The sequence below is a fragment of the Zonotrichia leucophrys genome, chromosome 10 (genome assembly GCF_028769735.1).
Source record: "Zonotrichia leucophrys gambelii isolate GWCS_2022_RI chromosome 10, RI_Zleu_2.0, whole genome shotgun sequence".
In the NCBI taxonomy this organism is placed as follows: Eukaryota; Metazoa; Chordata; class Aves; order Passeriformes; family Passerellidae; genus Zonotrichia; species Zonotrichia leucophrys.
This window is the reverse complement of record NC_088180.1, coordinates 9983369-10011345: the sequence shown is the minus strand read 5'-3', so window position 1 is coordinate 10011345 and position 27977 is coordinate 9983369. Positions and strand designations below refer to the sequence as shown.

General features: G+C 44.7%; 1 protein-coding gene across 2 annotated transcripts; it reads left to right on the top strand.

Moving 5' to 3' along the window:
• Positions 1-700: 700 nt before the first annotated feature.
• On the top strand, positions 701-27977 carry SHC4 (SHC adaptor protein 4). 2 transcript variants are annotated; one of them, XM_064722271.1, is made up of 12 exons: positions 705-2055; positions 8795-8865; positions 14261-14324; positions 15142-15261; positions 16302-16355; positions 18696-18747; positions 19124-19250; positions 21251-21431; positions 22756-22816; positions 24191-24370; positions 25826-26079; positions 26761-27977. In XM_064722271.1, exons 1-12 carry the CDS (start codon positions 1486-1488, stop codon positions 26914-26916), a joined length of 1890 nt encoding a protein of 629 aa, XP_064578341.1. In that variant the 5' UTR covers positions 705-1485; the 3' UTR covers positions 26917-27977. The 2 variants fall into 2 exon arrangements, with proteins under 2 accessions (XP_064578342.1, XP_064578341.1); XM_064722272.1 differs by lacking the exon at positions 24191-24370 and having other exon boundaries at positions 701-2055.

Sequence of the window (27977 nt, the reverse complement as noted above, 5' to 3'; positions counted from 1 at the left end):
CTGTGACAGAGAGCTGTCATTCTCTCTGCCTGTCACGGGCAGGGCGATGGCAGCACGGCCTCTCCTGGGGCAGCCGCAGCTGATGCACAGCCCTGAACACCAGCGGGGAACGAGGCCGCAGCACCGCGAGCATGGGGAGGGTGAACTCAACACGGCAAATGTGGGGAGAGAAATCGCCTCAGCTGAGCAGGGAGCGAGGCCCTCCCGCCGGGTTTCCGAGCCCCGCGGCGCTGAATTTCCCTGCCCGGGGGTCGGAGCCCCGCACGGGGCCGAGCTAACGCGTGCCCTGATATTTTCGGAGAGTAAAGCAAACCTGTCTCGCTCCTTGGCTGCCGGCGGTGCCCGCGATGCCTGAGGGGATGCCCCGGGCTGGAGCTGAGGGCAGGGAGCGCCGGACGAGCCTGTCCTTTCCTTGGCGCCGGCCGGGCAGCCAGGGAGGCATCGCAGCCCCGGCTCCGGCTGGGCCCCGGCCCTTGGCTCTGCCGGTGCAGCCGCGGAGGAGAGATGGCCGCAGAACGGGGATTTCGGGGATTTTTTGGGATTTTGGGCATTTTTGGGGTTTTGGGCACCACCCCGAGGGTCCCTCGCGCCCCCTCTCCCCCCGCCCCCCGCGTTCCCCGCGCGCTGAGGGCGCGTGAGCCGGCGGCGGGCGGTGATTGGCTGCGAGGCGCCCCCCGGGGGCCGCCGGGCCGCGGCCGCGCGCCGAGCGCCATTCACGGCGCTGCCCGCCCGCACGCGCCGAGCCCATTCACAAAAACTTCATTCATAAAACCGGCGGCGGCGGCGGGGGCGGCCCGGGCGCTGCGGAGCTGCTGCCCCGCGGCGCTGCGGGAAACGGCCCCGGAGCCGCGGGAGTGTTCCGCTGTTTCGGGATTATTATGGTGCTGAAGGACCTTCCAGCAGGAATTAGCCAGACCGACGCTGCTCAGTGTTTTTGGAAAGAATCCTGGGTTTGCGCCTGACGGCGGGGCAGGAGCTGCAGCGCAGGGATGCTCTTCGCCTCTGGGGCAGCGGCGGTGGAAGTGCAGAGAGCCGGGCACCTTACGGGGTTCATGCCGGTCTGAAAATACCTTTGGGCTTGTAGCTGCCTTGATCTGCTTTGTGTGGAATATGCTTGAGCTTTCGCTGCAGCCAGGACTCTGCAATTATTGATGCTACAGCTGTGAATCTTCAGAGCTAGGTGGGATTTAGTGCCTGGCTTGAGGCAGCAATGAAGGCAGGTTTGGATAGTGGCTCTTCACCTTAAGCTGCTGTACCACCGATGTGCTTTCCTGTATGCTGCTTTTATTTCTGCTTACAAAATGCCAGATGCCCATGCAGTTTTAAGCCTTGTTCTTTGAGGAAAATAAACCATCCAAGAGGGAGTCAGCAAAAATATCCTATAGGTTTCTGTTTTAAAAATTGTTTGACTTGTTTGATTTCCATATAATTTATCTACAAGAGCTAATTTATGCAAGAATATCCAGTTACAGACCTGCCAAGGCTATGAGAGAACGCAGCCAGCAGAGCCTCGGTGGACACGTCCTGTATGTAGGGTTATTCAGACATCCAGGAATGCTGCACAGGGCTAAGTACAGCCGATTCAGGAATGATTCCATTACCTCCCTAGATGAAGGTACACAAAATACGTCTTTAAATATCAAAGGTTCTTCCTCCTCTTCCCACTCTTCAACACCCAATTTACTGGCAGAAGATGTGTCCCTGGGGCCGCAGGACACCTGCACCACGCTGTGCACGCTGATCCCCCGGATGGCCAACATCAAACTTGCCAACCCCTCCAGTCTGCCGGGCCTGAAAAGCTTCTGCCTGGGAACCAAAGAGGTGCCACGCATTAAACTCACCGAGTGCGTTACCATCCCCAGCAGCCCCACCTCGCCTGAGATCAGCTGCCTGTCGGCCTCCTACCCCCAGCCCGACCTGGACAAGCTGGTCCTGGCCCCAAAGGCAGCGGGTGACTGTGCTGAGGAGGCTGCTGTGGGCAGGCAGGACAGGGGCCAGGCCCAGAGCAATGACAGCACGTACAGCCAGGAGCCAGGAACCACCTACAGCGTGCGGGTGAGTACATCCCCTGGGCTCCCATCCTCTGACAAAGCAAACAGCTCAGCTGGCTGCTGGTCACCTCCATTTTCCTGCCTCTAGAGTCCATGCCCCAAACCACTGCGTTCTCCCATGTAGTTCCTGTCTTTTGGTGTCCGTAGGGCTGTGGCATTGAGCTGAGGGAGCTAAAAGCACCCCAGCTGCTTCCAGAGGTAACACAACATCCAATTCCAAAGGACTGTTTGTAGACTCTCTGAGAAGTGCTGCTGAACCACAACTGAAACGGGTTACTCTGCATGTTGGAGGGAAAAGGAGGCCCATGAAAGGGCCTCCCATCCCTCACAGAGAGCAGCTCCAGGCATTAGGTGTGTTCTGGCCCACACTGCTGACATTTGTCAGGGAGGGTGTGGGGCAGGCACTGCCCAGGTTGTATTTCCAGTGTGGTTTTCTGCTGGTCTTCCTTTTGTGGGCAGTATCTCCTAAGGGGCTTCACTGGCAGGAGCCTCACAATGCAACAGGGAGATTTTTTTTTTCCCTTCATCTTCCTGGTTATGTGGCTCCCATGGCTGTGGGCCTGCAAGATCCAGCCCAAGGAGAGCTGCAGGAACATCGCTGACATGTCCTGGCCAAAATCTTGGTGGTTTTTTCAACTAGCCCTTTCAATAGTAACAGCAGATTGGTAAATAAGTAACATGGGGATTTGGGTGTTTCAGCATCAGAGGATGTGCAAGGTGAGAGGATGAGCAAGGCACTCATTTCCCCAGAGACCACCAGGCTTCTTCAGTAGCTGGTGATGAAGGCTCAGATGGGCTGGGAAGTGGCCAGGGCTGCAGCATGGCAGGACTATGGTGCAGAGGAATGGTTTTACCTGAAGGCAAAGCGGGGCCAAGAGACCAAGGGCTGGGCATTTGGGGCTGCTTCCAATCCTCTAGCCCTGGCCCTCCTGTGTGTTTGGAGGCACTCACTCTCCCCATGCAGCTTCTTGTGCCCTGCTGGGGTATGGGATTGCTGGGATCTCCACAGAGACCCTTTTAGGAAGCAGGGCAGGTCCACGTTATTGGGATGGCTGCTGCCAGAGATCTTTGTCCTTAACAGCTTAATCAGAGTAAGAGGAGGATTCAGCAAGTACATGGAGAGGATCTACAGTGATTTTAGAAAGACAGTAATGTGGTGAATTAGAGAAATGTTGTAGGGCAGAAGCTGTCCCCTGCAGACTGCAGTGAGGCAGAATTTTCCTTGGTGCTGTTTTAACGAGGGGCCGTGCTGGGCTCATTGCATCCCCTGGGGAAGCAGCTGTGCTGGGTGAGACTGGTGGTGGCAGGGCACCTGTGTCACAGCCACGTGTCACCCGGGCCTGCTGGGGAAGCTGAGACCCATAATAGCACCTGGTCCCCCCAAATGCTCGTGCAAATAACAAAGAGCCCAAATACTGATATTCCAAGAGAAGCCTGGACAGCTCTGATTCTCATGCTGTTGTGTTTCAAAACATACTTTGTATGCAGATTGCTGCAGGCTCTCCCAGGGGGATATTCACCATGTCCTTGTTCACATTCTACCTGTTAAAAACCTCCCACAATGCTGCCCATCTGAGGCTGAGGTTGTCTCTGAAGGGCACCCATAGTGGCCATGGCACTTATCTTTCCTGATGGTGTTTGTTATGGCTGTGATGAGCCTGAGGAACATTCCAAGAGGCACTTGCCATCCTTTCTCTTGCTTGTTGGGGAGTGCCAGGGATGTGGCTGCTGCTGGGAAGGAGGATAAGATCTGTCTCTCAGCACTGTCCTGCAGCAGTGGTTTATCTGAGAATAGCAAGGATGATGTTTACTGGACCTAACATGGAGTAAGGCTCTGTACCTGAGATTAAATCAAAGCGTGAGTCTTTGAAAGATGATTGGTTTTTAAAAATTATTTAACTAAAATGTGAAAAGGAAATACTATTGCCAGGTATTTCATAATAAAACCATTATACTTTATAATAATGTGGTAAAGGTTGTTTGCAGCATCCTTTGTTTCAAAGGGCTTTTAGCAATGTACTGGTTGATCCTCTGCTAGTGGCTTGATGGTGAATGCATATAGATATATGCCAGCATGTATGTCTAAAATCAGCCACGTGTCTCTAGATTAAAAGGAGCCTGACCATTTCCAGCACGCTAGTTCAGAATTACATGAACTGCACCCTGAAGCACGTGTGGGCACCAGTGCCCTGCTCAGCCCTGCTGCTGGCCACCGAGGATGCCACAGGTCAGCCTGGAGCAGCTGCTCCTTGCCGGGGTGGGGAAGGGTCCAGCACAGCCCTTTCCTGTCCTAGCTTGCCACCAGCGCTTCTTCCACGTTCAGGGCAGGGAAATATTGTGGTGTTTGAGCTGCAGCCACCTCCGTGGCGCGCAGCACCCGACACTGTCCCCGGAGAGCTGCTCTGCATCGCCCGTCGTAAATAAATAACTCCGGGCGTCTGCAGAGCCGGGCTCCCGCAGGAAGGAGCCGGGCTCCGGTGATTCATGGCTCCAGCCGCAGCTGTGAATCATGAGCGGGGTGCCGGGCGGTGCTGCTGTGCCGGGCTCGGGTTCGGGGTTCCGGCAGCCTCGTCCCACGGAACGCGCCCGGCACCGGCACCGCCCGCGGGGCGCCCGCGCCTCTCGGGGATCGATCCCCTCAGGAACCCGCGGGTTTCCAGGGCATTCCCTTCAGCACAGCCGGAGAACCGGGACAGGGTGGGTTGGGAACAATTCTGTTAGAGACCTGGCTGAGTGCAGTGCTGCAGAAATAGGTTTTTCAGAAAACAAACTAAAATATTTATGTATATCTGTATTTATAATTTTTCCTTAGTTTTCTTTTTTAATTGAAAACCTGTGAATGAAAGAGTCAGACTTTCCCAGAAAAAAATTTCATTTATCAAAAGGTATTCTTCTTCACAAAAAGCCCTGTCTTGCTGCCCTCAGGCTGTGCTGCGTGGGCATGAGGAGTGGGACAGACCAAGGGCCTGTCTGTCTGTCTGTCTGCACTGCAGCTGCTGCAGGGGGGAAGATGAGAGCAGGGCAAGCACATGAGGAGAGTTAGGCTAGGTTTGTGGGTTTGTGTTTAATGATCTTTAATGGGCTCCTTTGATCCTTGAAGGTATCTCGTCTGTTTTCCAGCTGGTTCTGCCTGCATTTTGTGCTGTCTCACAGGTGCCCTGGGGGTACCACCCACGTCTGCAGTGGTGTGCTGGGGGCTGCCTTGGCCTCTGCTTCCCGTGCTGGGGATGGCAGAGGTTCTGCTGCCTTTGCTTTTGCATCTGGATGGGGTTGGTGTTTGCTGGAGGAAACCAGTGAGGTTCAGGCGGAGGAATGAGCCAGTTGAATGTCCTGCAGGGTGCAAACCTGGGCCAAAGTTCTCATTTAGCTGCCTGACTAGAGGCTGCTTACAGAGTTACAGAGCACTTACCCCAGCGCAGTGAACCCTGCTGTGAGAGGCAGGATGAGCACTGAGCTGGCTGGCACAGTGCAGTCTGTGTGCTGGCAGGAGCAGAGCCACTGCCAGGGGAGCCCTGGTGGTCTCTGCTTTCCAGTGGACACAGTGCCTTTCTAACCCCAAGGCTACCACAGGGAGCATCTAAGGAAGGGCTGAGAAAACTCCCCTATCAAAACTCCAGTAATCATGCTTTGCTCTGTCACCACATCCCTGGCTGGCTTCTGGTATTGTCCATGAGGGAAGGCAACACTTTACCTTCCTGCTAGGGTGAAAGCAGAGAAATCTCACAACAGGTTCCTGAGCCTGGCACTCTGCATTGTCCTGCCATGTGCTGCTTATTCACATGGGCCCTGCCTGGTGCCTTCTCATCTCCTCCCACACAGTTCCTCATCCTGTTTGCAGGCACTGTCATCTCATGTAAACAGATGTGGAAAGGTGTGTGCATCTTCAATAACTGCTGTTCTCTCCTGGTGGTGTGGGGAAATGCAAGCCAGTCCCAGAACACCCTCTGTACTCAAACACCAAGGGACAAAGCAGTCCTGGTGCCAGTGCTCTCACAGCCCTTTGCAGGCAGATGGGATATCTCTGCACACATTGCCATTAGTGAAGCCCTTCCCTTTCCAGCAGGGGCCAGTGAGTCTTTCCTTTCCTTCCTAAGAGCTGCTGCTTGTCTTGGCAAGAGCTCTCCATCCTGCTGCTGACAGAACAGTGGGTTCAGCATCCTCTTTCATTAGCCATGTCAGATCTTCAGCACTTGGCTTGTTTCACTGTTGCTGTCCTGTTTTTCTGTAGGTAGCTGAATTCTGCAGTCACGTCTGTGCTTGTTGCCCCAGGCTGGTTGGTGCACCCTTGGGCCTGTGTCCAGCTTTCCCCAGCTTGCCCAGCAGCTCAGTGAAGGGGGCCTTGCCTCTCTGTGGGCTTCAGAAGATGAACACCCCTCCCTGTACACCCCCTTTGGACCTGGCTTTCACAAGAGCACCTGGTGAACAGCTTGCACTGGAGCAAGAGCTGTGGGCTGCTGTGGCTTCTTCTCCCAGGCACCTGTGGTTGCTGCCCTGCTCATGCTTTAGCTTAACCTTCCCTGCAGCAGGAAGGATGGAGCTGGCCTTGGCCCTGCATCACCAGAGAATCCCATTTTTGTTTTCCTGGGAGGTGCTGTTTGGGGTGTACAGGACGGAGAGTGGGGGCACCACCTGAACTGGAGTGTGGGTGCAGAAGTCTCTGAGACAAACATTGTCCTTCTCTGCTGCCTTCCCCTTCCTCTCGTGCATTGCTTGTGCTGCTTCTCATATTTTGCTGTGGAGGGGTTAATATTTTTGTTTATTGTTATTTTTTTTTCCTCCTTGGAGAGCGTCTTTTGTTTTCTTGAATAGGCTTCTGGTATTCCATTGTCCTTTTGTGTGCTCCATGGGCTTCTCCCAGGCTCTGTGACCCTGACTTGCTCTGCCCCAGCCCCACATTGTCCCCCTGCCCAAGGCTCTGCTGGTTCTCTATGCCTGTGATGTGAGTGTTCAGCCATTTCCAACTGTGCCAGTTCAGATAACCAACGACAGCTGAAATAAATGAGAGATGTAGTGAGGTGCCATGTTAATGCACTTCCCTACTCAGGCTTTTAAAGGGAAAAAAAAAAAGGTCTTTTGTGAATCATTGATAAGTTCAGCTTCACTCAGGGTCACTTATGCAAAAACCTAATATTGATTTTTCATCTTTGCTTAGAGTAGCTTCCCACGCATCTGTTCAGGATGCAATGGGGACTCACTTGTCAGCATATGACTCACCTACTTCTCTAAATTATGTTTTTTTCAAGGATAGAGGAGCAGCCAACCAGCTTACAGGATGCTTGACCTTATACTGTAGGATCAGAGGTCGTTGCTGTGCTACAAGCTGAGGCTCTAGACATATTTTCCACATTTGCTTTGTTCCTGTTAAGCAGGAATATCTTTAACAAGGCAGATAGCTCTCAAAGTCATTAAATGTTCATTAGGGAAGCAGTTCTGCCAACCTTTCAGATTCTTATTGATGTCCTTCCAGGTCTCTGACCTAATTCTGGAGTTCTCCCAAGGGTTACATTGCTATTGGAAAGAAAGCAAAATAGGGATAATACAATTGTTGTGGAATCCCTGACTGCACATATAACATTCTCTTTTTCACACACTCATTTCTGAAAGTCTGCAAAGCTGAAACATATACCTAAATCCAACCCTCTCTGAATGGCCCAGCAGAAAAATTGATTTACGGGCAAAGTGAGGCAGAGGAACTAAATATGGGCCCTTTCTCTGACACAGAATGCCTCCTCCATCCGTTCAGACAAACCACAGAGCATGCATGACCCTGCCTGGGTTTTCCAAGTTGTCTCTGTCCCAGAGGCTTTGACTTCCTGCAGGAGAGGTCTGCACAGGCATGCTGTGACTGCAGCCCTTGGGCTCTGTGTGAGCACTGCAGGATGGTCCCGAGAGCAAAAATGAGAGACCCAGACCTGTGCCAGCCTGTTGAAATGAAGAGATCAGACTGCTTCAACAACAGAGAGACTGACGTCCATAGAAATGCTGAAGGATTAGTAAGATATGGTTGGGGATATGCCATCACATCCTTGATTTTTCTGGGAATTAGTTTTATACAAATCCCAGATGAGAATAGAAAAAGCCCCAGCTCTGTCCCATAAAACAGAAATGTGGCAGTCAGCCTTTCATTTAAAGCAGGTCAGTTTATAGTGTAGGCTCTTAAGAGCTGTTGCTATGAGCTGGAATTGCAACTTCACATCCTTCATCCTGTGCAGAGGTTGTTTGTCATCAGACATGGAGCAGTGTGGAGCCAGTGGTTTACCTTGTGGCCTGTAATGCCTCCTTCTCTCTGAAAGGACACTCAGCTCTTCTGCGTGGGGGCTCTGAGTGAATTGGTCTCGAGGGGCTTCCAGAGCCTCTCTGCTCCTGAGGACTCTTTCTCTCCAGTATTTCCTCATGTATTCCTCCCAGCTCAGTGTCACAGGCTAATAAGTGAGAGTAAGCAGAAATGGGAAAAAAAATGAATAATTGGATTTTGTGTTCCCAGAGTGCTTTGCCTTTTTTTTTTTTTTTTTTTTTAGTGCTATGGTGTTTAAGCCGTTGGTATCTTTATTGCTCTTCTCTACACTTTTAGTAAAACAAGATCTATTTAGGAAGCAGCTTTAGGATGGCTGATTTGATTTTCCATTTAGACTGTGGTTCTGCATAAACTTAGCGGACAATAATCACATTTGCTTCCTCCTGAGATCCTCCTCTTACTTGTGTACCAGATATTAACAGTCCTCCCTTTTCTCTGTTTTCCATAGTACATGGGCTGTATTGAGGTGCTGCAGTCGATGAGATCCCTGGACTTTGGCACACGAACACAAGTCACCAGGTAGGTGGTGTAAAACTGAGATTCAGCCCAAGAATGAAAAGCCTGAGTGCTAATTTTTGTATCAAGCTGAGGGTGCGTGCCAAGCTCTGAGACAATTCTGAATAGGAGTTTGCATGTTTTGTTTTGTCTTTTCCTAAGTGATGATTTGAATTATTTGATCATTACAATAGGCTATTTGCATTGGAAAATGAATTGTTTCAGGCACAGACGTAATTTCTCTCCCAGCTCTTGCTCAGAGCCTCCCCCTGCAGTGGCAACACAGAGCAGACGTCCCCAGCCAGCTGGGCACCAGCAGCAGCTGGGCTCTGCACGTGGCTCAGCGCTCCCCAAGGCAGGGGCACACGCACTGGTGCTGCTGGGCCTGGGCTGCCATGGCCAGGGTGCAGGGCCAGGACCCTCACGGGTCTCTGTCAGCAATCTGCATCTGCTGCTTCCCCCCTGGTGCAGAAAGTGCCATCAGCCCCTCAATCCAGCAACGTCATCTAAGGGATTTTTATCAGATGTTTGACATCGCTTGACCCCATCTGCACCAAGACCAGCCTCAGCTGGAAGTGGAGTCACAAGGAAAACATGTTGAAATACAGCTGTTTCCATCTGCACTGCAAGCCTAAGTTTTTAGGCTGCAAATCAGAGAAAGATTAATGTTTCATTCTTAGATACAACTGGGGATGTGGTTAAAACGTGAAATATTTTGTGGTCTTTTAAGAACTTTGCAACTTCTGTTGCAGGTTACTGCCAGTTTCTGGGTGTAGATTGTTAGTACCCCTATGCCTGTGGGGTGGCTGAAATGTCCTGTCAGAAATAGAAAAGCAGATTTTTATTTTTACATTTATTCTTATAAGTCTGGCAGTGCAGGAGTGTTTTAGTTCTCAAAACAATCACCTTCTATCCAGCTCTGAGTGCTGTGTGGTGCTGTGATGTGCTCATGGTCCACCAGGCAGCCCCAGCAGCCACTCAGCTTTTTGGGGGGTGGGTGGCTGCAGGTTATCTTCACCTGGCCTTAGACATGTTCCTCTCATCTGCTTTTTCATTAGTTCATGCTGAGGATGCCAGGAGTGTGTTTGAGGCTTCCTGCACCTGCCCAGCTCTTCCTTCCTGCTGGAGGGAGATTTTCAGATGCTGTTTTTCTTCCTCAAGTTTGTATCCAAAAATTCCTGGAGAAGGGAAAGCAACCTGAAGAGATTAATGTTACATTTATACCTTCTGGCTTCCAAACTTACAAACTGAAAAGCATGAGTCCTTCAATGCCTATAGACTTCACTTGAAAGCTGTCCTGTTTGTTTTATATTAAAACCAGCAGTTGTTGAATGTACAACTGGTACAAGCACACACTCACCCAGTTCCTGCATGAGTGTATGAAAAGGTGCCTGAGATACCAATATACCTCCCTCAGGCAGGTCCTTTACAGACCAAGAAGAGCCATGTAATACACCCAGCCCAGGGCACTGTGTTCTTCACAGCTCAGCCAGAGGGCGAGGTTATCTCCTGTTTGCAAGAGGTGTGTGTGCTGCTGTGCTAACAGAGCAGAGCTTTGGCTGGTTTGTCAGGGAAATAATGAATATGAATTACTGCGTGACAAGAGCTTGCCAACTTAAATTTGGGCTAGATAGTAAGGTTTTGTTAAGCAGAACTGTGTCAAAACTTAACAATGGAAATATTTCCATCACCTAAAAAAAATGGCACTGCTGACCTTAACGGGCTCTTTTGTGCATGAGAAATTCTAAACTTCAACTGTTTGCAAACCAAATGCTGAAGTGCTGAGCTCACACATGCAGACTTTAAAGTCCGATCGATGACAAGCTGACTGGAGCAAAGATAACATTGATTATTCCCCTATTGTTCTCTCAGGGGAGGAAGTTTATAGACACATGCACAATGCACCAACCAAGGAGCTGCTGGAAATTACCCCTTTGTAACCATGCTTGTTATTTGAATTGGGGTAAAAAATATTTTTACTTGGATGGCATTTCACTAAACAAAGAGGCATCTTCTGTTTTAAAGTGATGTAGAAAGGGTCTCTAGTTATGTCTGCAGCCTGCCTTGATTTATGTGTATGTGCATGCTTCGTTACCTCATGGTTTCTAAAATTGAAGATATTATTTATCTTTGGAAAGAATGTTTGCCAAAGTGCAGTGAGGAATCCAAAGGAGAACGTGGAGAATTTACTGTCTACTTCTTGCTGGATTTGCATTTTCAGTTGTTTGGCAGGCACATGGTCAGGGAAGGCAGACAGTGTCCTCTCTGGCGCTGTGAATGACCATGGGATGCAGAGGTGCTGTGTGGCCAAATGACCCCAGCACAGCAGGAGAAGGGTGGGCACTGAGGTGCTTCTACCCTCCGTGGCTGTGGGGTGGGGAGGTTGGCACAGGAGATTCCACTGCGAGTTTTCCAGCTCTCTGCTGTTGCCTGCCCATGACCCCGCTTGTTCTTATGGACATTCCTCCCATTTTGCAGAAGTCTGTGATCTCAAACTCCATGTAGGTTACAAAGTAACACCAAAAATAATAAATGTAACAGGTTCTTCTGCTTGAGGGTCTTTGTATCTTTTTTTTTTTTTTTTTTTTTATTCCTGTGCTTGCTGCTCTGGATACAAGATGTGTTTGGGTTGTGTCACCCTTGTGCTGTGGCAGGTCCTGCCTTTGCTGGACCCTGATGTGTGCTTCTCTTGTCCAGCCATTCAGCTCTTTTCCTCTTACACATTTCTGTTAAATCAAGCTGATTATTAGTCATCAAATTTGGGCATTTCTGGGAAAAGAGGTTCTGTATCTTGGACTAGGGCATTAACTTATAAACTCGAAAATGATCAGGCAGTGAGGGGTGAAGGGTGTCTGAAATGTGCAGCCAGGGAGGGCTGCTGGAAGAAGGCTGACTTTGTTTGGAAGATTAATTTCAACTTTGTTGAGCCACATAATCCCTTTCTGTTACATGGTGTAGGCAGGGCCTTAGATGCTTAAAAGCAAATCCTCAACAGCATGCTTGCTTGCTTACATCAGCCCATCCTTCGTCCTTTATTCTGGTTTTGGGGGAACAATGAACAAGGCGGCTCAGTGTTGCTGCCCACAGGCGCTCTCCTCACGGGCAGCTCTGCGGGCGGCAGGAGCTGGGTCTGCCACAGGTTTCACTGCAGGCTGCAGACACAGAGGGAACCTGTGCACTGTACTTCTGAGTGGGCCTGAAAAAAAACCCCAAAAAGCTGGTTTAAAGGCTTGTGGATGCCAAAAATCGGTCACTCATTTCTGTTTATCGTGAGCGCATCCAGAGTTTCTTTTCTTCCTAGTGTGTGGAGCAGTTTCTAGTTTGTGGAAATGACTGCATGTAGGAAGTGTTCAGTTGTAGCAGCAGGTGTTACCAAACTCCTGCTTTTCACACCTTTCAAATAATATTTGTAAAGTTTTGCTAGATCACTTAGAAAATCACCCAGAGGAACGCAGCAAGAAATGTCTGTACAGCTATTTCCCCTACCAAAGAGAGGTAATAGAAACTATTAAATGGTTTGCTACTTTTTGGTTCCTTTTTACTGGACACTTGCTTCAGAGCACGGTGAGGTGGGCAGCCACCAGACTGGCTTGTACAAGAATTGGCTCTGTGGCTGGCAATTCCTGATTTCACATGGGCTGCCTGATATGCAATAACTCATTTGTCACCAAAAGAGACAACTTCCCTGTTTTTTCAATTTGTTCTGTATCTGGTTTTCTTTCTAGGTAAGGCTAGACTTGAAGGCTCCAAGTAGCCTTAATGTCTTGGCTCTGATTTTAATTTCCTTTAATATTGAATGAGAAGATGAGTTCTCATTTTCCAGGCTGATTATTGGAATCTGCAAGATCATCCTGCAGGATGCCTTCCCCCTTTTTTTTTTTTTAATTTGGTCATGTTTGGCCTTCCTCCTGATAAATAAAACAGGAGCTAACCAAGAAAAGTATCAGAAATTTTCTTAAAAAACATATTTTCAGTTGTGGAGGGGGAAGTACTTTGCTTTTAAATGCTAAGAAGGGTCAGTGTTTAAAAGGCTGGGTTTCTGATCTTGTGTTGCCCACAATGAGGCCCCTTTTCTTCCCTGATGCTTTCACTCAGAAAATATTAATTATATATTGCTGTGGGTGAGATCTCCATTCATGTGACAGCATCCAGGTTGAATTTCTCAGGGTGTTCCCTCAGTGTGTATCACTGATCCTCAGTGCTCCAGCACACAGCCCACTGGTGTGGCAGCCCTGGGGCCTGAGCAGGGGCAGCAGCAGCTCTGGGTTCACCCATGCTGGGCTGGCTTTGCTTCCTCTCTCATCTGCAGGGTCCTGGGGGGACCACACTCCTCCTCACTGGGCATCTCTGCTTCATGGGACATACCTGGCTGGAACCTCTTGTCATTGTGTGCTTTCCTGATAATTTTCAGCCCTTCTGGACTAAACATTTCTCAGGAGGTGAAGGCCAGTGGTGTTTTCCTCCCACACACACGCTGGGATCTGGAAACAGACAAGCTTTCCCAACCAGCTCGTTTCCTAATTAGCTCTTTGGATAATAATTCAATAATACAAACAAACAATTAAACAAACTCCCTTCCCCTTTAGAACCAAACAAAATCCCATCCTGGGAAGGTAAGTCTGAATTTAGCCACAAGAGAAAGGCTGAGGCTTGGAGTGCCCAATATGGGAGCCTAAGCCTGAGAAGACCCAGCCCCTGTGGGACAGGGCCAGGGCAGCTGGAGATGCTGGAGCTGGGTGGGAAATTCCTACCAGAGAAGGAAACATATGGATAGCTCTGAAAAGGAACTGGAGAAAGTGATTATACATCCCCACTGTTGTTTGGGCTATTGTGTTTTTTGGTTTTGATTCTGGGTTTCTGGTTTTTTGGCAGGGGGAAGGTGTTGTTTTGGGATTTTTTCTTTTTTTTTTACGGGAAAAGAAATCCCAAACCCCAGAAAGTCAATCAGAGAACCCAGGTGGGCTCACTCAGCTTGCACCTGCTGTGCTAAATAGGAAGGATTAAGTAGGGAGGAGCCCCTCCTGCCATGCAAGGGAACTATCAACCATTCTGAAAAAAAGGATTTGAAGGTATTAAGTTGCTTGTCTTCTGGTTAGTTATGTTTGAGGGTTTTTTAATTAAAAACATTTTCATAAGGTGAAATGGATGGGTTTGATGAAGAAAAAGAATCCAAACCAGGCTGCTGAATCGCTGTATTTTGTTCAATAGCTCTTTTGGTTGTTGTTTTTAGTTTTTTTTTTGTTTTTTTTTTTTTTAACAGTGGGAGGAAAGAAGAAAGAAAAACAACTGTGAAAGACCTTCCAGAAGATTTAAGAGTTTATAAGTGGGCCGATAACAATAAATTGCAGAGTTGCTGGCTCTGTTACAGATGGTGCATGTGAAATGATCCAACAGTTTGTGCTGTATTTTTTATTTGCAGGGAAGCAATAAGCCGACTGTGCGAAGCTGTGGCGGGTACAAATGGAGCTATAAAAAAGCGGAAGGTAAATCCTGTTTTAGCTCAGCAATTATTTTTCTATATCTGCTTTTGATAAGCTGGATACATGATTCTCTAACAGGCTTCAGTCCATGCTGGAATTAGTGCATTTTAATCCATCTGAACTGAGCCTCGATAACATGGAAGTGCTGGTAGCAGGGTGTTTATCCTGTTTGGTTTGGGGCTGAGGCTATGCCCTACTTTATTTTTCTCAGGATTAATGCTTTGCCCAGAGTTCCTGCTTCTACCAGCCCTTGCAGTGCAAGAGGGAGCTAATTCACTGGGATGTTATCTGCTACTTATTTATATATATTAAAAAATTAAACACATTAAACTAAAATGGCAGTGTTTAATGGATTTTATTAAGTAACTGGGATGCAGTGAGGGGCAACATCAGTGGTTGCTGTTGGGTTGTGTCCAGCAGAACTTACAGATTTCCTTCTGTAACTGTGGAGCTCAAGAGGAATGAACTTGCTTCTGAAAGAGGAATACATGAGAGAATTTCTTGCTTTACCCAGAAACACTTCATCCTCTAGAAACAAAGAAGAGTTCAGAAAGAAAACTGCACATTCTAAATTACTGAGCCAGCTATAACATTTAGCTCACTGGGTTTTTTTTTCCCATTATTGACATAAAACCCATTCCTACCAGTATTGCATTCAGAGCTGATGTTTGTTAGAAGATCTATTTGCATTTGATCAAGCCATTATCCTTGCTCCATTGAAAGTTTCAATAAGATACCATAAAACCTCCTTGACTTTCATATGTTTCTGCCCCTCACAGACTGGGCTGACAGCCTCTTTCTTTTCTTTCTTTGTTCAAAGCCTCCAGTGAAGTTTCTGTCTTCTGTACTTGGCAAAAGTAACCTTCAGTTTTCTGGCATGAATATAAAGCTGACCATTTCAACAAGCAGCCTCACTTTGATTAATGCTGACACGCAGCAGGTAGGATCCTTGTACTCAGGGTCCTTTTCTCCATGCTACAGTTTTGTCCTAATTTGTGGCTTCTGAGGGAAGGAAGTGCCCTGCAAAGGGAATGCAGCACCCTTTAGCAGACCTGGGCATGCCTGGTGAAGCTGAAGTACATGATGCCTCTGAATTTAAAAATGAAAGCACACAGGTCCTTTTTGTTCATGATGGTGTGTTCCATGGGGAGGGATCCTTGAGCACTTGGCAAAATGTTTCTCTGGATGTGTTTGCCTGTCAAGTGCCAATAAACAAGTCCTGACTGTAGTTTCTGACAAGTCATAGGAGGAAAAAAGAATTGATATAGCTATTAAGTCAGAGCTTGGCTTTGGTATCATTCAAAGCTATATTACAGCTGGATAAAACACATGTACAATCAGTTATACTGTGTAAAGTCTCTAGGCTCCATTGAGGTGTGTTCCTGAGAGCCTGGGTTTGCTTGGAACTGGGCTGTGCTCCCTTCCTTCTTGGCAGATATGATGAGGATCTTTGTCCTGCCCACCGAATTCCTCCCTCAGCTGTTGGTATTGCTCCCTGGGTGATCTCACCTCAGGCCAGCAGCAGGTTTTGCTCCAAGCTGGAGCAGGGGAACATCAGGGAGGTCATTTTGGCTCACTGGCTCTGAGGAATGCTGCACTGAGCTGGTGCCATGCTGAGCATCAAGGAGCTCTTAGGGGCTGTCTGTAGTGCAGAGGTCTCCTGTCCATTGCACATCCTGGGAGGGGATTAGGACACCAGGTTTCCCTTTCTTCCTTTTGGGTACAATTAGAATTTGGTGGTTGAATTCATTCTGAAGACTCTTTAAGGAAGATTACTCAGGGATCTAGACATTGTTAAACATGAATGGGTAGTCTCAAAAATATTCCTTTTTTTATCTCTTTCCTTCCTAAATGATACATGCATAAATTAATAAATGGGATTGCTATGAATTTAATTGCTTGTTCTATAGAGACATATGTTCTGATGTCTTCTAATGTGTGGCCCAAGAGCATGTTTAATTAGCCTGTTATGCCTTTCAGATTATTGCCAACCATCACATGCAGTCCATCTCATTTGCTTCTGGAGGTGACCCAGTAAGTATTGATTTATAAAATATATTTCTGCAGGTATGATGAACTCATGTAATAATTGCTACCTGCAAATACTTTGCTTCATCCTTTCCTTCCACAAGCACTAACAGAGTACACTGCATTTCTGGATCATGAGCAGTAATACAAGAAAACAGGGGGGCTGACATTGAAAAGGAAATGTGGAATAGTGACTCAGTGCCTATTTAATAGATACACAGTTAACTTTCCTGTCGCCCATCAGTGAGTGTCAGTCCATTCAAAAGCCCTCTGACTTGGGGATCTAAAAATAAGAATGTGAACATAGGAATTGATCAGTTCAGTGGTCCCTGTGATCCAATATCTGTCATAAAAGCTGTCAGCACTGGCACCACTAAATTTTTAGATTAATTTTAACTCAAGCCAACAGCTCCTACGAGACAGATGTGGCATAACCACCTTCTTCCTGCAGATAGGGCTGTTCTTCCCAGTGTCACTGCCATGCAGTCATGGATATTTTCAAGTCAGAGGGTTTTTATTCTATTCCAGACTCTACTGTAATGATTGTAAGCAAGAAATGCATCTATCTGGGTTGGATAAGTAATTCCTTAGGGCTTGTTTACCTTTTATAGTGTTTTTTATATTATTATCCTGCACGGGTCTTGCACAGTAACCTCAGATTTCAGAGGCTACACAGGGCTGGGTTTGGTCAGTGCTTAATGGCAGGGCCAGCAAGAGATGTGCGTGCACAGATGTGCTGCAGGAGATGGGCTTGGTGGAGCAGCTGCTGACACTTCTTACTGGGAGGATAATGCAAAATAGAGGTCTTGCTCATCAGTGATAACTATAAATCTAGTGGCCCTTCACATAATGGGCAATTTTGTTGTCCTGTTCAGGTAATTTTTTCAAAATTCCATTTACATTTAAAATGGGAGATAGTTTCCACAGGACCTGTCTTTCCACCTGCCCCACATTCAGGGTCTAATTGAAGTTCAGTGTTGTTCTGGGCTGTGAAGGAGTAGCACTATTCTGCCTGATAATTGAGCCTATTCTGGCTTTATTTTGAAGCAAAATCATCCAGGCAGCTACATAAACATTAAAAAGACATAAAAAATAGCAGGTGCTGCTCCAGTTACTTTAGTTTCTCGTCATTCCCTAGATCTGATTTATTTTAAAATCTCTATCCTGAAATATTTATGAACTTTAAGAAAAACTTGAAAGGAAAAGGAAGGAAATTGAGTTCACTAGACACATAAGAAATATTTAGCTTGCTTTGCTTTAGTGATATTAACTTTAGAGATGAAAAAAAAAAATCTAGGACAAGTTCTGCTGGCCCTAAGACCTGCCTCTTGTGTCATTCATTGTGAATTATTAAATGATTGTTCTTGTGCATATTGCAAATGGGGCCTTGTTTCCTGCCAGCTGATTGCCTCTTCCCCCAAGAGAACCATGCCTTTAAGCTGTGAATTGCATTTTCCCTGTCCCACCTTAAAAATCCAAAATAACAAAATGCATCTTTAATAATTAAAAGAATGTTATTCATTACCTCGCCAATTTGACTATAACACAGAATTATCAAGCCACTCTTTGCTTTTGTGGTATCATTAGAAATGTTAATTTTCCTATTCCAGTTCCCTTTTCAATTTGACTAGAAAAAGAGGATTATTTCAGTGCTGGCTAGAAAGAGAATCAGAAACAGAAAACTGATTATACTGAGGTTGTCTGATCTCAGCAGCAGCTTTGAGATCCAGGGTAATTTAACCTGATTGTAGCCAGACTAAAATTGGGCAGGAGCAATTGAGATCAGATACCCATTTTATTCTGCGTAATTTTAAAGTTTAACTTTTCTCTAAGATGCCTTCAAAACTCAATCTTATTGCTACAAATTGGGAACATTGGAAATTTGTCCTTTGCAGTATGCTAGCACTATTTTATCTTCCAGTGAGTCTGGCAAGGACAGTCCCAGCCAAAAGCAGCAGTCACACAGCCCTGATGTGTTACATGGGAAGGGCTGTGAGCTCCATGGGGAGAGTGGAAGGGGAGTGGATGAGGCACCAGTTGTGTTTCTACTCCTGATGCAGAGCTGGAATTGAATACACAGTTTATTGAAGACCCAAAGAATGACAAATGGTCTAGTGCATTTTTTAGAAGAAAAAGAATATGAGACAATTACTGTGTTGATAGCCACCAGTGTGTCATTGATATTTTCCTTGGCTCACTTTGCTAGTACCTCTGGTTGTTTTTCCCTGAAGGAAGCGTGCATTTTAAAGCTAAAAATGTACCTGTCTATATGCAATTGCTGTGCTGTGGTGGTAGAGTTGTTCATAATTACAATGTTCAAGACCTTTGTTGTCTTCTTTCCTGTAGGATACAACAGACTACGTGGCATATGTAGCAAAAGACCCTGTAAATCAGAGAGGTATTGAAACACGTTTCCAATTGTTATGTATTTATAGGATTGCTTTATTTGTATGTAACAAGGAATTGTTTGAGTTTTAAAATAAGGAAGCTACTGAACTCAGCTGAATACTCTGTACAATTTCTGGCCTTGCTGTATGTATAGGGGCAATAATATGCAGGCTGAGGCTTTAAGTGTCATGTTCTTTGTGCAGTGAAGTGGGGATCTGCAGGTCAGACTGGAGCTGTACTAGCTGCTGGCTCCATGAAGGGGCAACAGCCTTTCTATATATAGCAGTATATAGAGTCTTTACTTTCATATATAGCAATATAGCTTGAGTCTTTACTTTCTGGTATAAACTGCATTTACTGAATTAAAGTAAGGTGTCTCTTTTCAGCATGCCACATCCTGGAATGTCCCAATGGGATGGCACAGGAGGTGATCAACACCATAGGGCAGGCCTTTGAGCTCCGGTTCAGACAGTACCTGAAGAACCCATCTAGCCTGGTTACATCTAATGAAAGGTCAGCACATTCTCAGTCACTTAAATGGCAGTTTCCTTCTCTTTGGTACTTTTCAGGAAAACAATACACTACAAAGAGTGATCCATAAGTAAGATGCTTTGAATATGCTTTCTGGACATAGGATAAGTCTAATGTATGCCTGCCTGTACGTGCAGTGTATAAGGTACCAAAATTAGCTTATTCCAGTGAACTCCATTGATTTTTGTGACATTTGTACAGGTGCAGAGCACAGAATTAAGCTGTATTGTTCCTTAGATAAAGCAGCCTTATTTTAAGTCATGCAAGTTGAACAAATTACTCTGCCCAAGTAAGTTCAGCTCTATAAATAGCAGACACACACAGAGACTGAGCTCAGTCCTGACCTGTGCCAAGTTTAAGCTTGCTGCAGCTGTGGAAAGTGTGTGGTGGGGAAAAAAGCCATTTTAATTCACCTTTCTGCTTCTGCTCATGTTCTGGCAGCAGCCTCAGTTTTCACCTGGCATGACTTACATCGGCCTCATGAACTGAGATAAACACAGCCACCACCTGGCATGTTAGTGTGAAGCCCTGTCCTCTGCACATTGCCTGAAATACAGGGCCTAGATTAGTTTCTGGACCACAATTCCCCATTTCAATTACCCTTCTTCCATTGCACTGGGGACACAATTCTTGCTATAATTTATGGCTCTCCTCACAGATTAGACATGCCTATTTTTCTCAGGCTTCTTTTTACTGTAACACCAAATTTGATTGTGTGCTGCTTCCCATGAATAGGTAAAGCTGTGCCACTGCTTACCTGCACCCTGAGCACAGGAGTCCTGAGCAGTCACTGGAACAGGGCCTAATGCATCACAGCAGAGCTGGTCTTATTGCATAAATGCAACCCCAGTTTATATTTATTTCAATGTATATGATGCTTCTTGCCATTCCACTGCTAAAACTGATCTGTTTTTCCTGGGGAAAATAACCAGAGGAAAAGCCTTTTATTCCTGAGAAATCCTGCTAGGTTATGTCACAAGCAGCATAGGAGCAGGGAGGAATGGAAGAGGGTAATTAGATTTCCTCCTTGAGCATAACCCACAGGCAGCCTCTGAGAACGGTCCTCAGGCAGAGGAGTCGGATATTGCTGCGTGAATGAGTCACTCCCTTCCAAACTACTGTGAATCACATAATCAAATACTTGCACTGCATATCACATAATCAACTACTTGAACTTTATCTCTTTCCTGCTCATGGCCTTTTATCCAATTATACTCTTGTTAATCAGAGAAGTAAGATTTGAGATGAGTTTTTTTATTTTGGGACCGGAGACAGTACAGGAAGCACCTAGTTGTTTTGCAGTGTATCAGCTGTACATTTAAACTATCATCATTCTGGTTTAGCTCAAAAAAAACATTGTGTGCTCTCCTTCATGTCATTCAGTGTTCCTTCAAGCTGAGCCAGAATATTGATTGTGGTTATTAAAATCAGAGTAAATGCCTCTGAGGACAGCTACTTTTTTATTTAGTTAGTTATTTATTTTTTTGGTAGTAATATTTGATTTTCTAACACAGTTGCAGGCTTGTCTGACTAAATGCCATGAGGTTTTAATTTTTCTCTTGAAGTCTGGCTGCCCCCCAGCAATCTCTAGATTTATAGACTTCAGTCAAGAAGCCATAAGAATTAGTTTTACAGTCAGCATTTTGGATACCTTAATGAACAATGCATTGAAATTCTTAAAGTTTCAGTGGATTCCTCTTACCTTTTCTTTGACTTGAAAATATATCTGGGCTGCCTGGTGCTAATGAAATGACTGCATCTCCCTTTACCCCAAACTGTCATGACTGTTTTTAATTCAGGAAGAAGTAACTGGAAAAATAAACAGCTCTGAAAGTTCCGGCCCAAAGCCCTTTACAGCCTCCATATGGCGGATCTGTGTATTGTGCGTTGTGCAGACACTGGGGATGTTTGCCTGCACTAGAAAGCAATTGATTACATCAGAAGCTTCATTTTTTTTCCCCCCCTCCCCATATTTTTTTCAGTGAGGCAGCAAATGCTAATGGAACAGCTGGGAATTCACAGGAGAGGGAGGATCATCATGAATATTACAACGAAATTCCAGGGAAGGAGCCTCCCACCGGCGGAGTGTTGGACATGCGAATGAAAGTGCAGACAGACCCAAGGGCTAAGTGTCCTGTCCAGTGCAAAAAGCAGTATTGCTCAGTAAGTACAGCATCTGCTGGCATAAATACTCACTGCCTATTATGGGAATGAATAATAAAATGTTTCTGTGGTGTTAAAGCATGGCATTAACATCAGAACTAGGTCCTGATTATCCTGGGAAAAGTTTTTTTAGGCTAGATTTAATGATGCTTAGTACATAATTGAATCCCAAAGCACTTTCTGAATATTAACTGGTTTGTCCTTAGAGTACTTTCAGGAGACCAAGTAATATTCCCTTGTTCACTCATTAGCTCTGAGAAGAAAATAGATACCAATTTAAATGGCTTGTTGGAGAGAACATCTGCAAAATCTGGGACCTCCTGGCTCCCTATTCTGTGATCTAATAAATATTTCATCCTGTCCATTATGCTCTACAACTTACACATACAACATTGACTGATTGCAATATATATACAATATTCATTACTCTTGGATTGTTTCAAGAAGCTCTGTTAAATCAGCAAAAGAGATCTGTGGCTCTTGTCTGGCATAGTGGGAAATAAAAACCAATCAAGGAGTAAAACAAGCCAAGTTCAGATGGCTGCACGGATTTCAGAGTCTGCTGTGTGAGGCCTTGGGAGCACCATCCTTTCCCCACACAGGAAAGAAGGCACTACCACTTTGCTCAGAGGGAGCACACTCAGATGTGCCTGCTGGAATCCAGTTGGTTCTGTCTAAAAGCTTGCTGCTCCCAGGTGTTATTTGTGTTTGGTAGCAACTGCTCCTGGGCTGCCGTGTGTTCCTGTGCTACTGCACCATCTATTTTTGCTGACATGAACCATACTCTGCAAATCAGGTCCCCACCTCCCCAGCAGTTCTCTAAATCAAAAAATGTTTTACTATATCCAGAGTTTGCACCTGATGCTCACCAGTGTTGTTGCAAGGAGTTACTCTGCATGTTAATGCAAATGCCTTTTTCCCCATGGGGTATTATTTTTTGGTTTTCCTTTCTCTTTCAGTGCTGTTCAGACAATTTAGCAACCATTTCACCATTTCACTTTCAAACCATGATAACTGTAGTTGATTTTATGATGAGGGACACCTACTAGAAAATCTGAGCTTTCTTACCTAGGAGTTATACTGTATATATAGTAAACATTAGATACATAACTGGGCAGTTATGAGACTCACACTGGAGTCCAGACGTGACATCTAAAGAAAGAAGAGTATCAGTGTGAAATATTATTTGAGGAGATGGGAATTTTTTGGTGAAGAACATGTTTAATTACCTGTATATCTAGTAACTAATGCATGGATGTTTTGAAGTTACCCGGGTTTTTCTAGGGGACTACTTTACGTGACTGATTTTAAAATTTTTCTGCAGACAGGCAGCCCAACCTTCATCAATATATATGAAAATTGTCCAGAAGAAAACAAAACTGTGGGTATGTACTCTCTTTTCCTTCTCATGCATATGCAGAATTAACCAGGGCAGGCTGCCTGGAAGAGCTGCCCCTTGGCTTTCAATACAATGGTGAAAAGTGTTCTACTTAGTGGGTCATTTTTAGTTCCCTAGATGCAGGGCAGACAAAAAAGCCTTACAGCTTTTCTAAAGGCCACTTATCTATCTTCATGTCTGCTGGCAGACTTACTCATTTTACTTCTCATGAAACTGTACAGTAGCTCTTTGTTTTTTTATTCTTTTTCATACTCTTTGTTGTTCCTTTGTTGTTCCCTTTCTTCATACCATTTGAAAAACGAAGATACTTCATTACATATCAGTCTCTGAGTATATCCCCTTCTCCTACAAATGCTCAATGAGATCCAAAGTATCAGCATTGGATTTTTCCAACAGAGTCTGGCCCCTTGGTTCCAGCATCCCTGGCTTCGGTATGGCTGTGCCCTTCCCCTGCCTCAGGCAGCTTTGTGCCCAGGATCAATTTGCCTTTAGCAAAGTCTGCTCTCAGGGACCCCAGGAGATGATCAGCCTCCATCCCTTTCTGGACTTTGCCACAGCTGATGCCCTGAGCACATTTGCTCAGCTCCTCTCTTTCACTGCACAATGGGGTCCTTTCTGAATTCCCACCTGCACGGCTCTGAAGTGATCCATTACACTGTCTGTAGGGGATACTTCAGTTTCTTGTGTTATTTCCAATTCAAGGAAAGGAGAATCAAATGGTTTCTACAAAGAGAGGGAGAACAAATAAAAGAATGAATGAATAGATCTATGAATAAAACGTTTGTTGAAGAGCAAAAATATGCCTGCTATTTGGCTAGCTGAAGTGCTATTATTTTCATACCCTGCAGGGGATATTCTGTTAGCCTGTTCCTAGGCTTGGATCCTAACCTGACAGATGTGGCTTGGGCTCTCCAGGCAGAGCCTCAAAGCACCAATCTCCTCCATCTCTCCCTTCTCCACCAGAATAGCAAGAGAGAGAATTGCTCAGCTTCCCACAAGCTCTTTTTGTGGTGCAGAGGAGAAGGAAAGGATTTTGCAACAAATAACATGTATGGTTTGTGTTTTTGTAGAGGCATATGTATTATTTTCTTTCCAGTCTGTGGGGGGTTCAGTGACATTGATTGGAGGAGAACTGGATCAGTGCAGAGCGTTTCTGAAAACTTCATTCTAATTACTTTTGGACCTGATGCCTTCTAGACATCAGGAAAAATAAGTTCATTTGCATTTTTATTTTCCTTCTGAATTACTTTAGTGGGCTATAAAGAAGAACATCATTCCTATTTCAGCTTTTACAGTTACTTAAAGCTGAGTTAAAAAAAAAAAAGAAGGAAAATCTGTGCATACTATATACTAATTGCAGGTAATTGCGATGAGAGATCACAGAAGACAATAAAAGAGGCAACCTCATTGAAACCTGCCTACAAAGCAGATCTCTTTGATGATCCATGTTACATCAACACGCAGTCCCTGCACCCTGCAGCCTGTGCAGCCCGAGGTGCAGCAGCAGCACAGAGCCCTGGGAGCCCTCTGCGCCAGGCCAGTAGGTCCCACTGCGGTGCCACACCTGTCTCAGCATGGGAGGAGGGGGGCTTCTCATTTCTCTGCATGCAGAAAGATTTGGCTTTTCCATAACAAATACAGAAAAGATGGGGGAAGAAATCTATCCTGGTTGTTCTTTTTCCTTGTGAGATTCAAGAGAAACGGGATTAAAGAGCAGAAATAGTGATGGTAAACAAGCAGAGTAACCTTTCATCTTCTGTAGTTCATTGATGACAATGAATGGAGTGCCACAGGTATTAAAAAACAAGTCTTTAGGATGACAGGAGCCTGGGACTGCACATTGCCTCAAGGAAGAGTATGCTCAAGGTCTTAACCACTCTAAGGTTCAAATGACCTCAGATGCCTTTGCTTCACAGGCAGTAGCATGCAAGGTTAAAGTGGAATTATTGTGACTGTCTTTTCTTAGTTCTTCCAAAACTGACCATTGAATCTCATCCAATAATTTCGAAATCAAACTGTTTGATCTGTCGTATCAACGTAATGTACGTCCAAACTTGATTAATGGACTCAAAGTGGAGGATATCCATTAAATGATTATATAGTTGCTACTGATTGTCCTCATTATTGAATATACTTTATTAGCCTTGCCTTTTATGGTTTCCCACTGAGTGTTTTCTCTGTCAGAGTTGGCTCCACACAAGAAAGTGGAAAAAGGACTGGACAATAAAGGAAACACAATAAAGAAATCTTTGACCATTGAGACATTTCCAACTTGGGACTGCATCATTCTCTAAAAGGAGCTGCCTATATCCTGAGGAGCCTTAGGTTGCACAATTCCATTGAAGAAGTGGTATCCTCATATTTTCCTTAGAAGAATCCTGCCTGCCTGTGAATCATTTGCAGTCTGACTGGCTATATCCCAAACCACCCAGTTTTTTTAGTACATTTGGTAATTGTTCGTTTTTTAACAGCAAATGTATCATGCTGTAATCCTTCCCTTCTGGCTACATTGGCTATGTTGTCTTACATTCCTGCACATAGCTGGAGCCACTCAACATGACTCTCCCAATGATCTGTGACAATCTCTTCAGAGCTTGTTAAGGAAGAAGGAAAAACAAGATCTTAGGGGAAAAAAATAAAGCTAAAAAGCCAACAAAAATCTCGTTTTTACAGGGAAAATTTGACTATTTCATACAAAGAAATGTAACCCCAAACCAGTACAGCATCAGAAAAATTCCTCTTTCTAATCCCTGTTGCCTAGCGACCAAAGGCTTTCCCATCTAAGGTAGGGGAAGAGGTGGTGTGATAATTTTGCCTAATGCACTGAAGGGTCATGAGCATTCATGTGTGCATATTCTTACAGTCAGTAAGGTTGGTTTGCTTCAAGGCTGAATTGTTTGAATTTTTTAAAAGCTATTAAAGATATTGGCTTGCATCCTTTTAGGATGAGGTTTTAGGTGAAGTGTCCAATACATTCCCTTTCATTTAATTTTAGAGTTACCGGAACCTGTTCAGCAGAGTGCCACAAGCAACACAGCTGGTCTCTGTGCTCTGCCACAAATAAAGCAACAGCTCAAGAATGAAGATTGTTACCATGGCAAATTGAACAGGAAAGCAGCAGAGAGCCTCTTAGTCAACGACGGGGATTTTCTGGTACGAGAAAGCACAACGTCACCTGGTCAGTATGTCCTCAGTGGACTTCAGGGAGGGCAGGCAAAGCATCTACTCTTGGTGGATCCTGAGGGCAAGGTATGAATATTTCATATAATGAAATTTCAGTGCTGCTCAGATATTTCAATCAAAATGCATGGCTGCATTCCATCAAGTGGAAGTGATTTGATTCCATTCAGGTTAATTTAAATATGGCCAGTGGCTGCAGTAGGTTTAAAAGTTCAAAAACTTAAAAGCACTGAAGTACCATGGAAGTAGCAGTGAGGAATTTAAATACTGTTAGTCCAGGTGCTGATAATTAGTGTATACACTTAACACATCCTGCAAACCGTTAGTGCTAGAAAAAAAAACCCTATCCTTAATGATGAATTTCTGGATACAAAAAGGTTTGTTGTCACTTCAATTCTACTTTCTTCTGCTGAGAAGAGCAGTCTTGAGTGACATTTTTGAGAAGAGAGCAAATCAAAAAAGTAATCCTCAGTGGGATTTAGGGAAAAATGTCTCTCTTCTTTGGAGGAATAAAAGGTTATTTCTTTCCCCTGAGCATAATCAGCCCAGTTTGACATACAATCTTTTCACTTTACCACTACTTTTCTTGTGGGCCAAAGGATAGATCTGAATTGCTGTCTACAGTCTAATGATCCTGCTCAAGTGAGTTCAGTGGCTTAAGTGCCTTTTGATTTTAATGTGTTAGCCTCATGTCCAACCGGTTATAAGCACAATCTAACCTAAAATATATTCTTTTGCTTCTTCCACTAGGTGAGAACCAAAGATCATATATTTGATAGTGTGGGTCATCTTATTCAGTATCACATGGAAAATAATTTGCCAATCATCTCTTCTGGAAGTGAAGTGAGCTTGAAGCAGCCTGTAAGGAAAGAGAGTAATATGGGACACACGCAGTATCACAAATAATCCCTTGGATCTCACAAATCCCAAAACAATTCATACCTGAACTTTCTATTATGAAGACAAGTCAAAAAAGTATAGACTGCACTTTCTGCTGCTGTTCCAGAAGAAGCCCTTATGTGTGTGTATGTATGAATATATGTATATGTGTATATCTATGTAGATCTATAGAGATCAACAAGCATAGTTATATAGATACACATAATCTTAATCTTAACAAAATTACACCTTCAGAGTGTGAGATTCATTTGTGAGAAGGTATTTTAGACATGCACAAATGTCACTTTCAAGGTCATACTGAATCAGTAACTATTTAAAAGCACAATTAAAACTACATACAAAAGCTCACTTGAAAGAACTGCTGGAACATTAGTATGTGCCTTTTAGCATAGAATTATTGAAACCAATGTTATTTATACTGAATTAGTTTTGGGTGGTTAAACAAACACGTCTATGCTTTTAACTATTTGCCAAAAACAAGTACAATTTGAATATTACTAAAATGTCATCTTTCGATAGACACTAACAATTTCATTTTGCTTGTAACAGCACTTTACTAGCAAGTAATGTTTGAAATGAATGGCATTCACAGTACAGAAAGGTTGTCCAATTTCTTAATAATTTTTTGTCACTGTCTGGCTACTCAAAGATTTGAGATTACGAACATTTACAAAGTTTAAATTAATATATGTAATATAATTTTGGAATAGAACTTGTTAAGGGACAAGCATGCTAGATCTTAATATTTTTGTCTTGCATATGATTTTACTATTATTATCACTTAATACTGGAAACATCTTTTTAAAGGTAGGCTAAATATATTTTCATTGATTACATAGTTGTTTACAAACTAGAAAAGCTGAACAAAACTAATGATACATTTTGGGAGAAAGCTATTTAAAGGATGTTTGAACTTTGCATGTGTCCTTAGTCAGTGTTCTTTCCAAAACAAGATAGTTTTCCCCTCTTCACATAGAGTCCCTTTGTTCCTAAACATGGAAAAATCTTTTAAAAGAAATCTATTAATTGTTTTGCCACAATAAATACTCTAAACATGAACAATCCTA